This window comes from Mustelus asterias, chromosome 1 (assembly GCF_964213995.1).
Source record: "Mustelus asterias chromosome 1, sMusAst1.hap1.1, whole genome shotgun sequence".
In the NCBI taxonomy this organism is placed as follows: Eukaryota; Metazoa; Chordata; class Chondrichthyes; order Carcharhiniformes; family Triakidae; genus Mustelus; species Mustelus asterias.
This window is the reverse complement of record NC_135801.1, coordinates 84,356,691-84,374,907: the sequence shown is the minus strand read 5'-3', so window position 1 is coordinate 84,374,907 and position 18,217 is coordinate 84,356,691. Positions and strand designations below refer to the sequence as shown.

At 43.1% G+C, this 18,217-nt stretch overlaps 1 protein-coding gene across 16 annotated transcripts in view; it reads right to left on the bottom strand.

Annotated features, from left to right (window-relative positions):
- The window catches only part of sec31a (SEC31 homolog A, COPII coat complex component), a 100,512-nt gene that overhangs the window by 65,098 nt on the left and 17,197 nt on the right, over positions 1-18,217 (bottom strand). For all 16 annotated transcript variants that reach the window (XM_078214679.1, XM_078214621.1, XM_078214664.1 and 13 more), the window contains exons 3-6: positions 11,053-11,176; positions 10,325-10,523; positions 8,516-8,611; positions 1,960-2,100 (exon numbers count right to left, since the gene is read on the bottom strand). In XM_078214679.1, the coding sequence (XP_078070805.1) occupies positions 1,960-2,100; positions 8,516-8,611; positions 10,325-10,523; positions 11,053-11,176 (560 nt within the window). The remainder of the gene's footprint in view (positions 1-1,959; positions 2,101-8,515; positions 8,612-10,324; positions 10,524-11,052; positions 11,177-18,217) is intronic.

The following is an 18,217-nucleotide window of genomic DNA, read 5'->3' as shown; positions in this document are numbered from 1 at the left end:
AGCGTGGGGGGGGGGAAGGAGAGCGTGGGGGGGGGGAAGGAGAGCGTGGGGGGGGGAGGAGAGCGTGGGGGGGGAGGAGAGCGTGAGGGGGGAGGAGAGCGTGGGGGGGGGAGGAGAGCGTGGGGGGGAGGAGAGCGTGGGGGGGGAGGAGAGCGTGGGGGGGGAGGAGAGCGTGGGGGGGGAGGAGAGCGTGGGGGGGAGGAGAGCGTGGGGGGGGAGGAGGGAGAGCGTGGGGGGGGGGGGGAGGAGAGCGTGGGGGGGGGGGGGGAGGAGAGCGTGGGGGGGGGGGGGGAGGAGAGCGTGGGGGGGGGGGGGAGGAGAGCGTGGCGGGGGGGGAGGAGAGCGTGGGGGGGGGGAGGAGAGCGTGGGGGGGGAGAAGAGCGTGGGGGGGAGGAGAGCGTTGGGGGGGGGGAAGAGCTTTGGGGGGGGGGGGAAGAGCGTTGGGGGGGAAGGAGAGCGTGGGGGTGGGGGGGGGGGAGAGGAGAGTTTGGGTTGGGCGGGGGTGGAGAATGCGAGAATATGGGAGGCTAGGAGAGAAGAGGAAGAGCTATAGAAGGGACATCAGACCCCAGTAAGGGAGTTAAATACATTCTCATATTTATCATACTGAACACCAACAGAAAACAACGTGCAGCCACGGAAATACTGACGAATGTTTGTATCAGGGTTGATGGGCTTTCCCTGTCCTGTGTATCAGGAAACTGCAGGTACGACATGATTTGAAACCAGATGTCACCAATTTAAAATGAATGGCAAAAGAAGACAGGGGAAACATGAGGACATCTTTAAAAATACACGGTGAGTGGTTGGGACCTGGAATGCACAGCCTGGGATTGTGCTGGAGGTAAATTCAATTGGGGCTTTCAAAAGGGAATTGATAAGCAACTGAAGAGAAAAAGTTTAGAGTGCGACTACGAAATTGCTCTTGCAGAAAGCCAGCGCAGATACAACAGGACAAATGGCCTCCTTTAGTGCTTCAATCACTCTGTGAGAATATGGGGTGAATTTTCTAGATGTGCATAGTTGTCAGTGAGACTCCACACTGGGAATGCAAATCTGAAAACTTATGGGACGACTGCAGCTCATAAGAAACTGAAAATGGTCGAGAACAAAGCAGCCCACTGGATCAGCACCCCACCCATCACCTTAAACATTCACTCCCTTGACTACCAATGACTGCGTACCATCTACAAGATGCACTACAGTGAATCACCAAGGCTCCTTCAACCACACCTTTCAAGCCTGCAACCTCTTCCACCCAGAAGGACAAGGGCAGCAGATGCATGGGAACACCATCACCTACGTGTTCCCCTTCAAATCACACACCTTCTTAACTTGAAACTATGTTACTGTTCCTTCACTGTCGCTGGGTCAAAATCTCTCTTCCTAACAGCACTTCCTACCTACAACAGATCTAGTGCATCTGTTCAAGGAGCTGGCTTAACAGCACCTGCTCAAGGGCAATAAGAGATGGACAATAAATGCTGGCCTTGCTCACAATGCTTATATCCCAGAAGTTAATAAAAAAAAAAACTCTGATCCTACATCTACTGAAAAAGATCACACACTGCACAGGATACTTACTGTCTGCTGATGCATGAAGAGACTGTAAAATCCTTTCAGAGCATGTAGCACTGCTCAAAAACCTTTGTACTACCAGGTCTTTTCCAAAAATGTGGATACTGGATATAATGCAGGAATCTACCAATTCAATCTGTCTGTTGGTTTAACTGTGCATGTTGGTGTAGTGATCTTACGTGCAGTGACCATGACAGAGGAGGAATAGTCAGCAGAGGTGCCCTGAGGCACTGGTGGGGAGGGAGTGCCGTTGGGTTAGTTCACAACTCTGGAGAGCGTGGTGGGGGGGGGAAGAACAACTTCATATTAAAATTCTTTACCACGACTTAAGAATGCAGCATGCTGCCCCAAACATCACCCACTTCCCAGAAACCTACTTACTCGGTTGGTGTGGTCACTGACTTTCAGTATTGGCTCATTCTTCCGCAGGTCCCAGACAACAGCACGACCACTTGGATTAGCTGAAGCCAGAATATGCTGCACTTGCCTGTTCCAAGCTACACAACTAATGTCCTCAGGAGGCTAGGATATAAAATAAAATATTTATCAGGGAGAATCAAAAAAATGTGATATACATGGCCACTCTTAACTTCAGCCTCTATTTCATTAAGAATGATGGGATTGTGTAATCTGGAACAGAATATCAGTTAATAACACAGTATGTGACAGCTTCCAGATGCACAAAAAGACAAGTTGGAGGTTGTAACAATTATTTAGAATGAATATGATAATAAATGCTATGGTCTATGGTTTTGTGACTGCACTGGCAGAACAACTACCCATCAATAGAACCACCTAGTTTCGAAGAACATCATAGAATCCCTACAGTGAAGGAGGAGGCCATTCAGCCCATCACCGACCACAATCCCACCCAGGCCCTATCCGCATAACCCCATGCATTTACCCTAGCTCGTCCCCTGACACTAAGGTGCAATTTAGCATGGCCAATCAATCTAACCCACACATCTTTGGACCGTGGGAGGAAACCGGAGCACCCGAAGGAAACCATGCAGACATGGAGAGAATGTGCAAACTCCACACAGACTGTGACCTGAGGCCAGAATTGAACCCGGTCCCTGGCGCTGTGAGGCAGCAGTGCCATCCACTGTGCCACCATGCTGCTCACAGTATATCAGGCACAGTGACACAAATCATTTCAGTAGAGTGAACATCTGGCATAAGATAAAGATAAGTGTGACATACTTTCTGAACACTTCAATCAAAGTGGAAAGGGGTGAATGGGTTCTTTAAACGTCCAAGACTTCTAAGAAAGATTACGATCCCCCCCTCAATCCCGCCCCCCCCCCCACAAGCGAGCATCATCCTCAACTTTTAGTTAGAATAGATAGCTAAATACCTGCTGCGTCAAATCTCCCAGATAGAAAAGACCCGCATAGATGTCTAATCCAACAGGCAACCTCTCACCATACAACAAAAACAGCATTTATACAGCATTTTGAAGTACAAATAAATTTCAGTGTAAAGGAGCTGTCAAACCTTCAGCAGCGAGTTTGAGGAAGTGATTGAAAGCTTGGATGAAGAGCTTATTTTGGGAAGAAGGCTTTTTAAAGTTTGTGCAGTACTTCCACACACAAAAACCAAATGGTTCCTCCCTCCGAATGGGCAGTCACAATTTAAGATTTCCCAGCTTTCAATGGGGAATATCTCTATTCCACAAGCCCCAGTGCACTGAGAAAGTGGGCATTTTGTTACAGACCTGCCAAATGCATCTTCAAAATGATGGAAACATTTCAATTTCCTTCCCTGAAGTTATTAATAAGTGGTCTGATTTAAGCAGGAATTTCTATTTAAAATATTCAGAACATGCTGTGCATTCCCTTGAATCTAGCTAAACCCCACAAGCCACAATCCAAAGTTCTGCATGGCTGCAAGCTACAATCACTTTCAGGGCATACACAGCCAATGTCAGTAACTTGCTGTATAACAAAAATAAACAGATGACTGCTGTTTCACAAAAGCCCACAAAGAAAAAAAGAGCTGAAATGAGAATCACTTTGCACAGCACATTGATAGAATTCCACAGATAGCACAGAAATGTAAACAGATTTATTCTCAAGATTGTTGAATTTTCAAACCCAGAATTAAAAAAACTTAATTACAGTCAGTCATAAAAAATAAAACAACAGATACAGGATGGAGTGAGCCATTCAGCTCCTTGATACCCGAAGCTAACAAAAATAAAATAACCATTGTTGAAAGCTCTACTATCCACAGTCTTTTGGGGGGGTGGAGGAGAGTTCCATATTTCAATCACATGATGTGGAAGAGTGCTTCCTGCTTTCTCCCTGAATGGCTAATTTTATTATGTTTCTATGTTTCCGATTTCATTAGTGGAAGTAGTTTGCTCTCGATCTACATTTGCAAATTCTTTCACCATTTTAAATAACTCAATCAACCCAATAGGTGTCAGCAATCTGACTTCATAATTTACTTTAAACCTTGTTATTCTCCTGGTGAATTTCCTCTGCACCCCTCCAGTGTCAACATATTCTTCTTGAGATGCAGTGCCCAAAACTGAGCAGTAGAGTGGATAGAATCAGACCAAAGCTCTATACAAGTGAAGCAATACACACTCCTACTCCTGATTCTACACTGTTGGACATTCATCCATCTTTAATGGATTGTAACAAACTAAAATCAGCAGAGGTCAAACCTTAATTGGCATGACGATGGACACGGTGACTGAGTGAGATGTACCCATACTTCACCAGCTAATCAAAGACATATTGATCTGTTTAAAGAAGATGTTTTAAAATAAAACATAAGTGAAGACACTGATCAAAAGATGGCTGTCACAAGTCATAGGTAATTACGGGCCGGTGAGTCTTAGGTCAGTGGTAGGGAAATTATTGGAGAGGATTCTTCAAGACAGGATTTACTCCCACTTGGAAATAACTGGACGTATAGCGAGATGCAAGATGGTTTTGTGAAGGGGAGGTCATGTCTCACTAACTTGATCGAATTTTTCGAGGAAGTGACGAAGATGATTGATGAGGGTAGGGCAGTGGATGTTGTCTACCTGGATTTCAGTAAGGTGTTTGACAAGATCCCTCATGGCAAACTGATACAGAAGGTGAAGTCGCATGGGATCAGAGGTGAGCTGGCACAGTCATAAAACACAGAGGGTAGCAGTGAAAGGGTGCGTTTCTGAATGGAGGGCTGTGACAAGTGGTGTTTCTCGGGGATCAGTGCTGGGACCTTTGTTGTTTGCAATATATATATATATAAATGATTTGGAGGAAAATGTAACTGGATTGATTAGTAAGTTTGCGGATGACACAAAGGTTGGTGGATTTGCGGATAGCGATGAGGACCATCAGAGGATACAGCAGGGTATAGATCAGTTGGAGACTTGGGCGGAGAGATGGCAGATGGGAGTTTAATCCGGACAAATGGGTGGTAATGCATTTTGGAAGGTCTAATACAGATAGGAAATATACAGCAAATGGCAGAACCCTTCAGAGTGTTGACAGGCAGAGGGATCTGGGTGTACAGGTACACAGGTCACAAAGTGGTGGTCAAGAAGGCATATGGCATGCTTGCCTTCATCAGCCGGGGCATTGAGTTTAAAAATTGGCAAGTTATGTTGCAGCTTTATAGAGCCTTAGTTAGACCGCACTTGGAATATAGTGTTCAATTTTGGTCACCACACTACCAGAAAGATGTAGAGGCTTTGGAGAGGGTACAGAAAAGATTTACCAGGCTGTTGCCTGGTAGGGAGGGCATTAGCTATGAGGAAAGGTTGCAGGAACTTGGTTTGTTCTCACTGAACGACAGAGGTTGAGGGGCGACCTGATAGAAGTCTACAAGATTATATGGGGAATGGACAGAGTGGATAGTCAGAAGCTTTTTCCCAGGGTGGAAAAGTCAATTACTAGGAGGCATAGGTTTAAGGTGCGAGGGGCAAGGTTTAAAGGAGATATACGAGGCAAGTTGTTTTTACACAGAGGGTGGTGAGTACCTGGAACTCGCTGCCGGGGGAGGTAGTGGAAGCAGACACGATAAGGAGTTTTAAGGGGCATCTGGACAAATGCATGAATAGGATGGGAATAGAGGGATATGGTCCCCGGAAGGGTAGGGGGTTTTAGTTTATTCAGGCAGCATGGTCGGTGCAGGCTTGGAAGGCCGATGGGCCTGTTCCTGTGCTGTAATTTTCTTTGTTTTGTCACCTGATAGAAGATGCTGCAAAGGTGACCACTTCTGTGGAAAGTCTTAACAAATAACATTCCAGATCTTCTATAAGGAATTTCACACCTGGAAAGGGGTGGGGATTGTCAAGGCCCATTTTAAACAGGGGTTCTCGAGAGGATGGCATCAAAAATACAAAGTACTAGACTCTTAATCCACTGTAATTCTGTGAAGACAATGGGACTTGCTACCCAGCCAGTTACACCCCACCAGACACTCAACCCCATCTCAAAAATATCTCAACAGGTTTCTGAGATGCAAGATCAAAAAACTGGGATTACTAAAGATGGATGCAAGACCTGCCGATGGAATTCCCTTCCTATGATTTTATAGAAATTAGTTTAAAGCTGGTTCTGCAAATCATAGAGAGAAAAACACACAGGAGGAAAAGCAACAAGACTGTCATCTGAAAAGAGACTGTTGGGAGAGAGCAGTAAGATCTCTCTCTTCCTGGAAGCAAAAAGTGTGCTTTCAACAGAATGCAGACCTGAACTAAACCAACTCCAGAATTCTACCAGAAATCACCAAACTTCAATGGCCACAACGTTTCACAATGCGAGCCTTATGGACACACAAAGGAGGTACTCATATTCTTTTAACTTTTACCTGAGCTTGATTTTCTTCTGATCTGTGCATGTTGTCACATTGTTTCTTTTTCTCAGGTTTTAGTAACTAATAAACTTATTCTTTCTTTTGACTCAAGAAAATCTGGTTTGATTAGCTCATTAGAAAGCAAATAGCTTTGACCGGAAAAGGTATCTACAGGGGAAAATAATTTTCATTTTTATGTTGCGACAAACCAAGGGGGCTGAATAAAAAGGGAGTCAGTTAACTACTCCTTAACCCATTACAGCAGAATTAACAGGTAACTGATAGACCAAGAAGGTATATTTCACATTAACTAATATAACTGAAATATGCCTTACAAAATGCTTTTCCTTCATGCCATGCTTCAAGACAATATGTAGCATTAAAGGGACAGTCTCAAATTCACTCCTAGTTCTACAGCAGAGAACCTGCCATGCCAGGTCAAAACTTCTCGTCTCCTTCAACAGTAGTTTCATGCAATCTATATGGATACGATATTCATCAGCCAGAACCACTTTGACAACCCCCCATTCCCTAAATCTTCAAGAGCTCCATTTGTTCTCTTCCCTTTCTTTTGGTCAGAAACTACACCCTTAATAGCATCATTAGTTTTCCCTGCACTTGTGAGCTCTTTTGAAAGGTGCCAAAGTCTGCCACTCAACACCTCAAAAGAGTTTCTATTTGAGTTTCTCTCCCCTTGGCAACCTGACATGACCTGGAAACATCTCAGAACTGAGGTATTTTCCAGGAATTCTAATTACACCCCTTTCGCTCTGAAGGGACGTTTCAAAACATAAGCATTGTGTAAAGTTCAATGTTCATGACAATGAGTAAAACAAAGAAGGAAAGTATGCTGTAAAAATCTCATAGTAAGACAATGCCAAAGTCTCATCAGCAACGGACTGAAGAGCAAAGAGAAAACAATGTTCCTGACCAATAAACAGATGTGGAAATTAACCTACTAGTTCCAATCTGCAGTTAAAGACCATGAAACTGCAGCAGAAACCAATGGCACCTCAATATTTTCACTGCAAAAACTATAAAGTCCCAAATAAAATAATCCGTCACATTTAGAGTCTCTGATTGAGCAAAATCATAGGCAGGATATGAAGAAACTTTCCTCCAATAATCCTTTCTTGATAAAATATAGTCACTAACTTAATAATTTAATATTCTACTTCTAACTAGTTTCATAGATGAACAGACACAGTGCTATTATGCTGAACAGTGCAGACTAGGAAAGATGCCGGTTTTATCCCTGATCTGCACTAAGTGATCACAGTCAGGGTAACTAATAAATGGCCTCAGCATCTCTGAGTTAGGAAGAAAGATTAGGAGTGGGCAGGCAGGTTGGGGGAAACAATGAGATCGTAAAATGACCCATTGCCTATCCAGTGACTTTCTGTTAGAAAGTGGGCCGTTGGTGACGACTGGACTCTATTGTGATGACCTGAATTGTTTGACAGTGTGTCAGCCATCAAATGTTTGGCAAATATTCAACTGAACACCAATATATTTTCTATGGTACAAGTATTTGATATTGAAGATCCAGGGATAAAGTGCCAACAAGTCACAGCATGCTCCTTTTCAATGCCACTTTAAGATGAGAAGTAATCGCTTGTCAGGGTTTTTTTTTAAAAAAGTGAATTGCAATGGCCTACTGCTTCTTGAAAGCAAACAAACAAGACACATGTCCAGCTGAGTTTGTCAAAAAAGCCTCAATTTCAAATCAATTTGATTAAGATCCTGCAAGCTGTTCATTTAGTTAGTACTGGCCACAGAACAGTGACCTAGATTCACACATTATGTTAGAGCTGTGAAAGTAGTACCACCAATACTGAGACCAACTGAAAGCAGCAGGTTGAACAAGCTAATATATAATTCTTCTGATGAGTAAAACATAACCGCAATTAATAATTCTTAATCTTAAATCAAGATAAAATCAAACAGGTGGTTATTTTTGGGATGCATTCTAATTTAAATGACTAATTTCTGCTGCTTTGAAAAACACTGATTATCACTGGTGGATGGTTTTCATATTCTAAAAGAAAGCAGGAAATGCTCTTTGCACCAACTTCCCAACACTATGAGGAATGAAGCGTTGATTAAATACAAGGAAACATTAATGGAATAAACATACCTGAGATTTTGTTCCGGGTGTCAGTGGAGTATCAAAATTATTCAGATCCCAGATATAGATTTCAGACTCATTGGCTCCTGAAGCTACAAGGTTACTCTGGTCAAAAGAATCAATTAACACCTTATTAGATGTTCAAGAAACATTATCTCAAAGGTTTTCAGAAAGGCATAGAAACATGCATAGAAAATAGAAGCAGGCGTAGGCCATTCAGCCCTTCGAGCCTGTTCCACCATTCATTATGATCATGGTTGATCATCAAATTCAATACCCTGATCCGACCTCCCCCCGTCATATCCCTTGAACCATTTAGACCCAAGAGCTATATCTAATTCCTTCTTGAAATCACACAATATTTTGGCCTGAACTACTTTCTGTGGAGTGAATTTGCAGATTCACCACTCTCTGGGTGAAGAAATTTCTCCTCACCTTAGTGCTAAAAGGTTTACCTTTATCCTCAAACTATGATCCCTAGTTCTGGACTCCCCCACTATCAGGAACATTCTTTCTGAAACCGCCCTGTCTAACCCTGTTAGAATTTTATAAGTTTCTATGAGATCCCCTCTCACTTTTCTAAACTCCAATGAATATAATCCTAGCCAACTAGTAGTCTCTCCTCATACCACAGTCCTGCCACCCCAGGAATCAGCCTGGTAAACTTTCATGTACTCCCTCTACAGCAAGGACATCCTTTCTCAGATAACAGCGCCAAAACTGCACACAATACTCCAGATGTGCTCTCACCAACACCCTATACAATTGCAGTAAAGCATCCCTATTTCTATACTCAAATCCTCACACTATGAAGGCCAACATACCATTTGCCTTTTTTACTGCCTGCTCTACCTGTGCGCTTACTTTAAGCGACGGATGCACAAGGACACCAAGCTCTCGCTAAGTATCTCTCAATTTACACACATTCAAATAATAATCTGCCTTACTATATTTGCTACTGAAGGATAACCTCACATTTATCCACAGTATACTGCATCTGCTATACATATGCCCACTCAATCAGCCTGTCCAAATCATGCTGAAGCATCTCTGCATCCTCCTCAAAGCTCACCCTCCCACACATTGTATCATCTGCAAATTTGGAGACAACACATTTAGTTCGCTCATCCAAATAGTTAATATATAATGTGAACAATTGGGGTCCTAGCACAGATCCCCACGGAACCTCACTAGTCACTGACTGCCAATCAGAAAAAGACCCATTTATTCCAACTCTTTGCTTCCTGTCTGCTAACCAGCTTTCTATCCATTTTAGGATACCACCCGCAATTCCATTCTCATTGTGAAATGAAACCGATCCCTTGCAACCAAATTCCTTTTAGGCACAGATCCATAGCACAAGCCCCCTAATTTAACAATATTAGTTAGAGAGCTCACAAATAATGGCCTGTGCCACAGAGAAGGCCCACAAGGTTATAAAGTTAAGCAATATATTTGAGTGCAGCACAGTCACTGCCGCACAGCAACTGGGAGTGTTTTATGTTGACAATGCATTAGATGTTAGATGAAAATATACAAAGAACGGACTAGCTCGCCTTCCATCATCCTGGGAGTTGCACAATACAACATTAACGGAGCTATTGATTAATCATGGCAATCAAGCTCAATCAATTAGTCTAAAACAAACCAATTCACGAGATGAGAAAAATCCAATTGTGGCAGCCTTTGGAACTCAAGAATTATTTTCCCCAATAATGTCGCCCCTCACCTTGATCAAGGAAATAAATCATTCTTTCGTGAAAAGGTTTTTATTGAAATTTGTAATGAGCAGGTATTTTGAGCATTCGGCTAACTTACCTGAAAAGGATTGAAATCAAGTGCTCTAACCGGACCAGTGTGAGTGTCATTCTGGCCAATCACAACATCCTCTCCTCCTGCTATAATTTCAGATGGATTGTACAGAATTATATTCCCGTTTTCACCACCAGCAACCAGGATGCCAGAAGATAGACCATCAGATGTGATTTCATGAGCACCCCAAATAAGTTTATGGTATCTGGAGAATAAATTAGAATATTTATGATCGCACTAAGCCATACAGACCAAATACATCGCAGTTTGGCTATCGATTTGAATTGGAAAGGTCATTACAACCATCCATTGCATCAGGTCTACAGCACAGAAACAGGCCATTCTGCCCAACAGATCAATGCCTGCACAGATGCCTCCTCCAATCACTCTTTATTCAACCCTGCTGGCATTACCATCTATTATTTTCTCCCAGATGTGTTCCTCTTAAATCTATCAATGCAGAAAGGGTCCTAAGGGAACAGTGGGAGGGAGTCAACAGCAGTCAGCTCTCCAGTCATAGCCTCAGAAATGTCAGGCAGACAGTCACAAATCTCAGATGTTGGCAGAATGAAGGAGCATCCTTCTGTCGTCCCTCAGTCTGCTGTCACAAGCTAGCAGCATCCAGCTCAACAGCACAGAAGAACACCCCTGTTAACAACAGCGCACGGTGGAGGGAGCAACACTGATGCAGCAAAAAACCGTTTGAGCAGGATTACAAAGTAGTTTGGTTTTACCTGTGTGGGGAAGAAAAGGTACCACATGATTTCATATCCAGAGTAGATTCAACCAGGTCCAGCTCAAAGATCTCCAGGGAAGCATTTGTGCTAAAGGTGGCATCTAGCTGCTGGGCTGAGGTGCCTGCATTAAAAGTTGAAGAGAATGGAAAAAATTGTGCAATTAACTGATTTTTCTCAACAAGTAAATTGTGAGCACTATACCAAGGTAAATATTGTTTTTGGGTTGCTGGGTATGAACCAAATGTGCCTTTGCCAATGCTGGTTATTGACTGCTAATATCAGTTTTATAAGCATACACAAGCTACACAATCTTTCAAGCAATAAAAACTATTTCCCAATAAGTCTGCATAATGTTCAGGCACTCTCCCCAAACTCTATTCAGGTTCACAGCAAGATGCAGTTTCTACTAAATGACTGCAGCCCCTATAATTGGAAAATGATTAATCCTTTGCACATCATAAATATCAGAGATTTCACAAGATTTATAATTGTGGTTTTTATCGAGAGACTTCACACTATTTATTGCAAATGTTTTGCAACCCATCTTGCTGACCTCTCCGATCTGCAGAAAATACCATGGGTGCAGGACATAAAAACAGAAAATACTCAGCAGTTCAGGCTGGATGTTTGATGTAGGCCTCACCCACTGCTGATTAAATCCCAGCAACAGTGGGATAAGGCCCTTAAGTGGTCATTAATTGACTACTTAAAGGCCTCAATTGGCCCACGAGTAAGCAGGTCTCCTGAAGCCCCCCTACCACTAGTGAAAGGTCAATGGGAATAAGGACAGTTGGGTAGCAGTGGGCACAGCAATCATGGCACCCAATCTTATGGTTCACCCTGCCTGCCAATCCACACATTTGTGACCATGAAGTCCATGGAGTTTCCAGGTGATATACAATCATATTCACAGTCAGCAATGAAGCAGTGCACTCCAAATATTAGGGACGTCAGCAGGGTTTAGACAGTACAGTTTAGCCATGATAGGCAAGGTACTGCTCATGCACAAGCCACATGAACAGAGACTGCATTTCCCAAGCTGCCAACTGTAGCAATCAGCCACTCCATTAGACTCCTGCTGAAAGTGGAAGAGTTGGGATCGCTACCTGCTGCAGAGGCCTGGGGCTTGCTGTGCACTGAGAGGTTAAACAGCAACATGAAGAGAGCAGAATCTACTGACTGTGTGACCGTATTCTCTGATTTACCTTGTACAATTCCAAGGAAATTGACTGGTTATAAAATGTTATGCTTTGCGCACACTGTTTGCCACACTTTTACTATCACATTTTCCTGATATGCTTCTGTTTTACTTTGAGCCGATCGGAATTGAAGAAAAAGGTTTCATACGAATCAAAATGGCTTACATCTGGAAAACTGTGAAATTAATAAGGGCTTCTTCACCTATCATTTGCAGGCTTTGATGTCAGCCTTTTAACTAATCACAATTTAACCTTTCAAGTAACCAGGCCAAGTCACGGAGTTCTCTTAAAACAGTTGTTTTTAATCAAACTATAACTCGGTCCCTGGAAAGTCACAGGTCAGTGCCAGAAACTTTTAGTTTCAAATTTGATTGCAAGTAATTAGCATATACCAATCAAGGTATAGGCGTTATCTCCATCCACTCACAATTATTGATTAAGGTTACATCATTCATAAAGTACAGATATTAAAACCAATCACAATCACCTCACACTTGCTTAATATCCAATCAGCATGAAGACTTAATTTGACCAAATCCATCATTGTTACAAATTATCAGTGTCTCAGTTTGTGTCTGGGTCTGTGGATATCATTCCCTTTTTCCAGTTCCAGATGTCTGATTTAATGAATTCTCTCAGACTAAAGGCCCTGGTGATTATCTGTGAAGACTTTTATGAAGACCATTTTTCCTCATTGCAGCTTATGTGATTTTTAAACTTGTGTGATTAATCGTCCTTTCAGACCCAAGCTAAAGACTAGCAAATTCCATGAATCATTAGAGCAGGACTGTGAGGTCCTTCTCTTCACATCTGAAATAAATTCTTAATGGTGGAAACTAACAGCTGTACAGGAGCAATGAGGTTAGGTGTCGACAGAGTCAAAGAATAGCATTTTAACAGAAGTAGGCCACTCATCCATCAAGACTGCATTGGATCTTTCAAACAGCAATCCAGTTAGACCTATTCCCCATTTTATTCACAAGTTTCCTTCAAATATTTATCCAATTCCCTTTTGAAAGCCACTATTGAAAACACTTTAAAATGTGCCCCATCGATCTATCAGGTATTGGAAATTGTTCCTCAATTTATTTTACTTAAAACCTTAATGATCTATCAAGTCTTGTCTATTCAAAGAACCCCAGCATCCCCAGTCCACTCACATAACTATAATCTCCCATCCTTGGAACTGTTCCAGTAACTCTCTTCAGTACCCTCCACAGAATCTCATGTCCTTTCTAAAATGTGATCACTAATGGAGTAAAACAGATCTACATGCTGGCACCAATCCTTTTCAATATGTTTTTCTCCACATTGCTCTCCAATGCCTTCCAGATGGTGATCCTGGCATCAAAGTCAAAGACTGTATGGATGGGAAGTAGTTCATTCTGAGATGACGCTGTGCAAAGGCCATTGTCTCCAAGGACATACCTCATGATTTCCTGATTGCTGTGCACTGGCTGTGGTTCAGAACTGGACATGCAACGTAGCATGGACTTGTTCTCCAATACATGCAACAACTACAGCCTTACAATAAGCACAAAGAAAACTGAAGTAATGAACCAGCCTGCTCCAGGAAAGTCCCATTACAAGTCTAAGGTTTCAGTTCATGACCAGAACCTGTCAGCAGTGGCTAAGTTCACTTATCGCAGCAACACACTTTCTCAAGCTGTCTATATTGATAATGAAGCACAGGTAAGAATTACCAAAGCAAGTGTGTCTTTCCACAGGCTTTGAATATCAGTCTTGGAATGAAGAGGAATAAGTATGCTAACGAACTGAAAATCTATTGAGCAATCATTTTGCTCTATGTAGTTTAATGGGTATTTATAAAGACACCAGCAAAGCCTAATGGTTAAAAGGGCTAACTCTGTACCAGGTTAAGGACTGCGGGTAGAGCAAAGAACAAGATGCATAGCTATGGAACAAATACAGGAATCGATTGGACAGCGGCTGTTTCTATGCCTTAAACAGCCAGTGACTGAACACAGATCCCTGTGTGTTGTGTTCCTGAGAGAATTGCGACCCCAGACAGAGGCATGACTCACGGTATTTATGACCAAAATGACAGTGATTGATAGTGCCTGTCCTTGGAGTATGTGACTGGAAGTATGATCAGTGGCAGCAAGAACACCATAATAAGGAAAGACAAAGAGACATTGGTATCAGTAACCCGGGATCAACACTGTAGAAGCAATACTGCAAGTCTGGGACTCAGAGACATCGGAACAAAACCTATCAACAGGGAATCTGATCAATTCACCTCACCGGGGGTAGTATCTTTAAGTTTAAAGTCATGAATTTGAATATTTTGTGAAGTTTTGATACCTTGTGAAAACTTGTCTGTATAATGGAATAGGTCAAAAGTCAGTTACTTTGCGTTTGATTTTATTTTATTTATTGTCACATATATTAGTATCCAGTGAAAAGCATTGTTTCTTGCATGTTATCTAGACAAGCATACCGTACATAGAGAAGGAAAGGAGAGAGTGCAGAATGTAGTGTTACAGTCATAGCCAGGGTGTAGAGAAAGATCAACTTAGAGCGAGGTAGGTCCATTCTAAAGTCTGATGGCAGCAGGGAAGAAGCTATTCTTGAGTTGGTTGGTACGTTGGTAGTGACAGAGATTAAATACTTTGTGTACAGCAAAGTTTGATGCCTGGTGTAATTTTGTGGTAACTTGGAAAGGAGATTTGTTGTACAATAATTCAAGAGTTTGAGTGCCTTTGTCCATAGGTGACCCGAGTTTAAGGCCAAGATCTGTGTATGTGAGACTTGGACCAATGTCCTGCCCCGAAGCTCAAACACTTTCACTGGAGCTGCCTTCTGAAGATCAGATAGCAAGACAAAGTACTGGACACAGGTATTTTACACCCTAACTGGAATGCCAAGCACCCACGCCATATTGAGACAGGCACAATGGAGTTGAGCTCATTCTGTAGCCAGAATGACACACACTTACCAAAGCAAATCATGGTGTTTAAAGCAAATCCTGCATGGAAATTTTGATGGCTTCGCTGAGGAGTTTTGATATCGAATTTGAGACAACATAGAACATAGAACATAGAAAGCCACAGCACAAACAGGCCCTTCGGCCCACAAGTTGCGCCGATCACATCCCCACCTCTAGGCCTATCTATAGCCCTCAATCCCATTAAATCCCATGTACTCATCCAGAAGTCTCTTAAAAGACCCCAACGAGTTTGCCTCCACCACCACCGACGTCAGCCGATTCCACTCACCCACCACCCTCTGAGTGAAAAACTTACCCCTGACATCCCCCCTGTACCTACCCCCCAGCACCTTAAACCTGTGTCCCCTCGTAGCAACCATTTCAGCCCTTGGAAATAGCCTCTGAGAGTCCACCCTATCCAGACCCCTCAACATCTTGTAAACCTCTATCAGGTCACCTCTCATCCTTCGTCTCTCCAGGGAGAAGAGACCAAGCTCCCTCAACCTATCCTCATAAGGCATGCCCCCCAATCCAGGCAACATCCTTGTAAATCTCCTCTGCACCCTTTCAATGGCTTCAACATCTTTCCTGTAATGAGGTGACCAGAACTGCGCGCAGTACTCCAAGTGGGGTCTAACCAGGGTCCTATAAAGCTGCAGCATTATCTCCCGACTCCTAAACTCAATCCCTCGATTAATGAAGGCCAGTACGCCATACGCCTTCTTGACCGCATCCTCCACCTGCGAGGCCGATTTAAGAGTCCTATGGACCCGGACCCCAAGGTCCTTCTGATCCTCTACACTGCTAAGAATGGTACCCTTCATTTTATACTGCTGCTCCATCCCATTGGATCTGCCAAAATGGATCACTACACACTTATCCGGGTTGAAGTCCATCTGCCACTTCTCCGCCCAGTCTTGCATTCTATCTATGTCTCGCTGCAACTTCTGACATCCCTCCAAACTATCCACAACACCACCTACCTTGGTGTCGTCAGCAAACTTACCAACCCATCCCTCCACTTCCTCATCCAGGATCACTGCACCTGGTGCAGCCAAATAAAAAACGGTGCAGCCTTGTTTGAAAGCAAGAGGCAGACAGAAAACACAAGGGGGGGAAATCCCGGGCCAGAAACTCATCCAAAACTCAATCATCTGCCAAATCCTTTCCTATTTTCAGCAGAACCTTCCGGGTGCAGATCTGCTTTAACAGTCACCTACGTACCCACCAGAACCTGACTAAACACTCACAGGTGAAGATCGTGGTCATCTTTGCTCACCCAGAACTAGACATAGTGCTCCAGTTGAGACCAAACTGGCTTTTTCCTAAATATACAGATTCAATGCAACTTCCTGGCTTTTGTACTTAATGCCCCTGCTGATAAAGTCCAGATTCCCATATGCTTAATTAACTGCTTCGTTACCTGTGTTAATACTTTGAAAGGTTTGTGGACAAGCATCCACAACTTGTGCGCTTGCTATTCGTAATCAAATTGCAACTGGAATGTTAGCCTTTTATCTTTCCAGGCTACGCATTGATGCTTTAGTTGTCGAGTCTCAGCCAGGCCCCATCTGGAGTACTGTGATCAATCCCAGGAAGGATGTATACCGTTCAAATTCAATAGACAGATACAATTTATATGGTTGATGGATGGTCTCATAGGAATTTGATAGCTTGCCCCCATGCACCCGTTTCCCTCTGCTGGAGAAATCCAGAACAAAAGGAGAGGTAGCCCATTTAGAAGTGAAATCAGAAAGCACTTTTTCATATAAAGCGTAACCCAAATTTGGAAATCACATCTCCAAAAGTCTGTGAATGATGGTCAACTAAGATTTTTAATTCTGAGATCAAAAGAATATCCTTGGCTATGGAGCAGAGATGAATAGATGTCACTGTGGTACAGATTAACCACAATCTAACTAGTTGACAGTGCAAGCTCAGGAGGTTGAATGCCCTGCTCCTGTTTCCAAACATCTCTATGGCCCCATACCCAAGCTTTGCTAATCTACAGAATCTCCCCAGTGCTGCTGAAACCCACAACTTTCCCCCTTTCCTTTTGCTTCAAACCACCACACACTTACCTCAAATCTGATATGTGATGCCAACTATCATCCCATGTATCCTAAGCTTTTAAAATGCCAAGAGATAGAATTGAGGCGGCACTGTGGCGCAGTGCTTAGCACTACTGCCTCACAGCGCCAGGGACCCGGGTTCGATTCCCAGCTTGGGTGACTGTCTGCCTGGAGTTTGCACGTTCTCCCCGTGTCTGTGTGGGTTTCCTCCGGGTGCTCTGGTTTTCTCCCACAGTCCAAAGATATGCAGGTTAGGTTGATTGGTCATGCTAAATTGCTCCTTAGTGTCCCAGGTTAGGGGGATTAGCGGGGTAAATACGTGGGGTTACAGGGTTAGGGTCTGTGTGGGATGCTCTGTTGGAAAGTCAGTGCAGACTCGATGGGGCGAATGGCCTGCTTCGACATGTAGGGATTCTATGAGTATACGGCAATAATCAAGGATACTGATTAATGCTGGCACTGAAAAGTTGACAGAATCATAGAGTATAATCCATGTCATAAAAACATAATGTGATATATTCAACTTTTGCTGAGATAATTTTACAGTAAAAGCAGTTTGCCATTTGAAACAACTATACATGGGATTAATGTCAAATATCAAAGTGGAATCACTGTTTCTTTAACACACCTTAAACTGTCCTGAGATGCATTTTATTGGTATGTATTAGGACTCGAAAGCAACTGTTCACATAAACAGCTCGCAACCTGTGGAAAATTTGATCAAGTTTGACAGGATATCTAAACAAAATTCTTGACATATGAAGGCATTGAATTTTCACAGGTATTGTCCCAGGGTAACTTTGGTGAGAGATCGACAGAAAACCTGGAGAAATAGTGCAAATATTTAGCCATTCACATAATTTCATTGGGGAATCCACCATCTGCTGTCAAAGTTATGGCAGGAGGTTGGAGAAGCCACCAAGGGAAATCAGGGCTAAAGA